The 2,792-nt window shown below is 39.2% G+C and overlaps 1 protein-coding gene across 3 annotated transcripts in view; it reads right to left on the reverse strand.

Annotated features, from left to right (window-relative positions):
* Positions 1-2,792, reverse strand: part of LOC101863798 (transmembrane protein 26) — a 53,226-nt gene that overhangs the window by 6,031 nt on the left and 44,403 nt on the right. For all 3 annotated transcript variants that reach the window (XM_013079500.2, XM_013079501.2, XM_005092847.3), the window contains exons 4-5: positions 1,125-1,266; positions 377-736 (exon numbers count right to left, since the gene is read on the reverse strand). In XM_013079500.2, the coding sequence (XP_012934954.1) occupies positions 377-736; positions 1,125-1,266 (502 nt within the window). The remainder of the gene's footprint in view (positions 1-376; positions 737-1,124; positions 1,267-2,792) is intronic.

Genomic DNA, 2,792 nt, shown 5'->3' on the forward strand with positions numbered 1-2,792 from the left:
TCCCCACACAAACAAACCTGCAAAAACACGTACCATGTGTCGCAGAAACCCACTAAGCCAATAAAAAATACAAAGAAACCCGTCTATTGTTTGCTCAACTAGACCACATGTCGAAACATTATCTCGAAGGAGAGCCGTATAACAGTCATAAGTCAATATGGAGCATAACATGTTCCCATCTTCTCTTATCATGTCTGGGTGATCCGCTCCGTCTTATCATAACATTTCTAGTCCCACCATATCTTTTCTACCTTGCTCTATTTCTTTTATTTGATCCGAAATGATCTATCGTATTCTTATACATGCACATTCTTACCCCATCTGATACGATCTGATCGGGACTATCTATCTGACCTTGAACTCGTTTTATCCTCACCTCATTCCGAATTTTCGCACTCTCAAGGGCCTCATCTTGGTCAACGATGACCTTGATGTTTTTCGCCTTCTTCGGCTGATGCGTCACAGTGACCGTCATGGTAAACTGCAGCACGGACACCGACCAGACCACCAGGATCCAGTAGGCCATGTACTTGTTGTTGCGCACCACGCTCTCCCCGAACAAGGAGAACATCTCCATGATGTCCGAGGCGATGCCGATGAAGGCGAAGAGGAGTTCAGAGAGTTGTTCTCGAGTCACTTCGCCACGGGGGAGCACCCACCGGCTTACGATGAGGATGTACAGGAGAAGTTCCTCGATCAGGATCGTCCACATGTTGGGGTTCAGGCTTATACCGACCTAGAACGAAATAGAAGTGAAAGTAAACTGAAACACGTGCAAGCCTTTACTTCTTCGTTAATTTTTGTATTTTTGTGTGTGTACTGTCTGCTGTTTGTATTTGGGAGAAGATTTGCATCTTGATCTTAGATTGGTTGATTGTAAGTGTTTACGTTCTTCTCGAGACAATACAAGTCAGAAAGCAACGTTGCTTCTTGTGTAAGAAAGGAAAACAGAGGATGACATCAGCAGCACCGTCAACTACCACCTCTACGGATTGTGTTGATTGGGGTGCAAATACCTACAATTACATAATTTGTCATGCTAAACGCCAAGCCGTAAAGAAAAATATACATGTTTTGCATGGCGCTCATTTCGCATAAAAACCAAACAGAACAGAGTGACTCACGGACAGCCCACTGCTGGTGTTGTTGTCCATTTTGTCTAGCTGGTCCACGGTGCCCTCCTGGTAGCGGTCAGTTTTGTCCAGCTCCAGAAGCCAGACACACGGCACTGTGGCTCCCAGGTAGAAGACAAAACATGGCGTGAACCTAGACGAAATATGAGATCCGAAAAGATATAATTTGACGTATGGACATAAGATAGGATAAGATGAAAAGATACAATTGAATTTTGACATAACAAATTATGCTAGGGTATAATGTGACACGGTGAGATAGTTTGTGATCTGATTAAATACGATGATATATTATGATGAAATATGTTGACAATAGATATGACGAAATGCAATTCGATATAAAGATACGACGTATGATAAGATATAATGACTTATTATGCTGAGATATAATGAAATATTGTGAACTTGGCAAGATGTAACAAAACATAATGACAAATGATACGATGATGATGACATGATGATGATATATAGTATATATATATATATATAGTATGGTGAGACATAACATATTAAAATGATAAATATAATAATATGAAAAGTTTTGACAAATATGATGAGATATGATAAGGTATAGAGACATATTAACATATGATATAATATGATGAGGTATGATACATATGATAACGTAAAATGACATGTAATATAAAATGATGGCGCATGATGGGGTATGGTGACATATGATTAGATATGGTGAGGTATAAAGTTATCTAACACAAAAAGATGATATATATATTATTTTTTTTTGGTGTGACTGAAAGACAACAGTAAAAAGGAACCTAGCAGTAGCAGTAGAAAAGCTGCAGAAAGAGTCGGGAGCCCAGAGGAAGGGACAAAGGGGTGAGGGGGTGGGGGCAGAAACTGGAGACGAAAGCAAACGACAGAACATTGTTGGAGAGCAGGATAGGAGGAAAGGAGACAATTTTAGAAGAAAATGTGTCCGTCGCTACCCGGATTCGAACCCGGGACCTTTGAATGAGAGGCGAACACCTTATCCTCTAGGCCACGAGAGCCCCCAAGATGATATATTATGATGGGATATGATGACAATATCTGTGACGAAATATGAAGCGATGTAATGATATACATGTGTAACTACATACAGTGAGTTGAGAGGAGGTGAGATGAGTTTGACAAGATTGCTTTACATATAATGAGATTTTTTATTAAATCTGACGAGAGGTCATAAGATATGAATGATTTGGTAAGGTGTGCTGTAACGAGATAGTATTTTAAAAAAAAAGACATAATAAATAAGAAGAGGTAATAAATAAGATAAATGTTGAGAACAGGTAAAATGTGATAACCAAGATGCTCTGTCCTAATACGAAAAAATTACTACCGTGAGGAAATTAAATGAGATATGAAAAAAGGAAAAGAAATGACAGGATCATAAGGATTGAGTTTAAAAAAAAATTGTACATGATACGGGGTACCGCATAATGCATGATAAGGTAAGATAAGGTTAGAGAAAAAAACAAAAACAGAACGTTCTGACCCTGAATGTTAGATGACATAAGATATGGGTTAAGTTAACTTTCAGCGTTGTCACTAGCAAGGCACAGTGCATAACATGTACAAAAACAACACACACACACACACACACACACACTCTCTCTCTCTCTCTCTCTCTCTCTCTCTCTCTCTCTCTCTCTCTCTCTC

The sequence above is a fragment of the Aplysia californica genome, unplaced genomic scaffold (assembly GCF_000002075.1).
Source record: "Aplysia californica isolate F4 #8 unplaced genomic scaffold, AplCal3.0 scaffold00054, whole genome shotgun sequence".
NCBI classification, from domain to species: Eukaryota; Metazoa; Mollusca; class Gastropoda; order Aplysiida; family Aplysiidae; genus Aplysia; species Aplysia californica.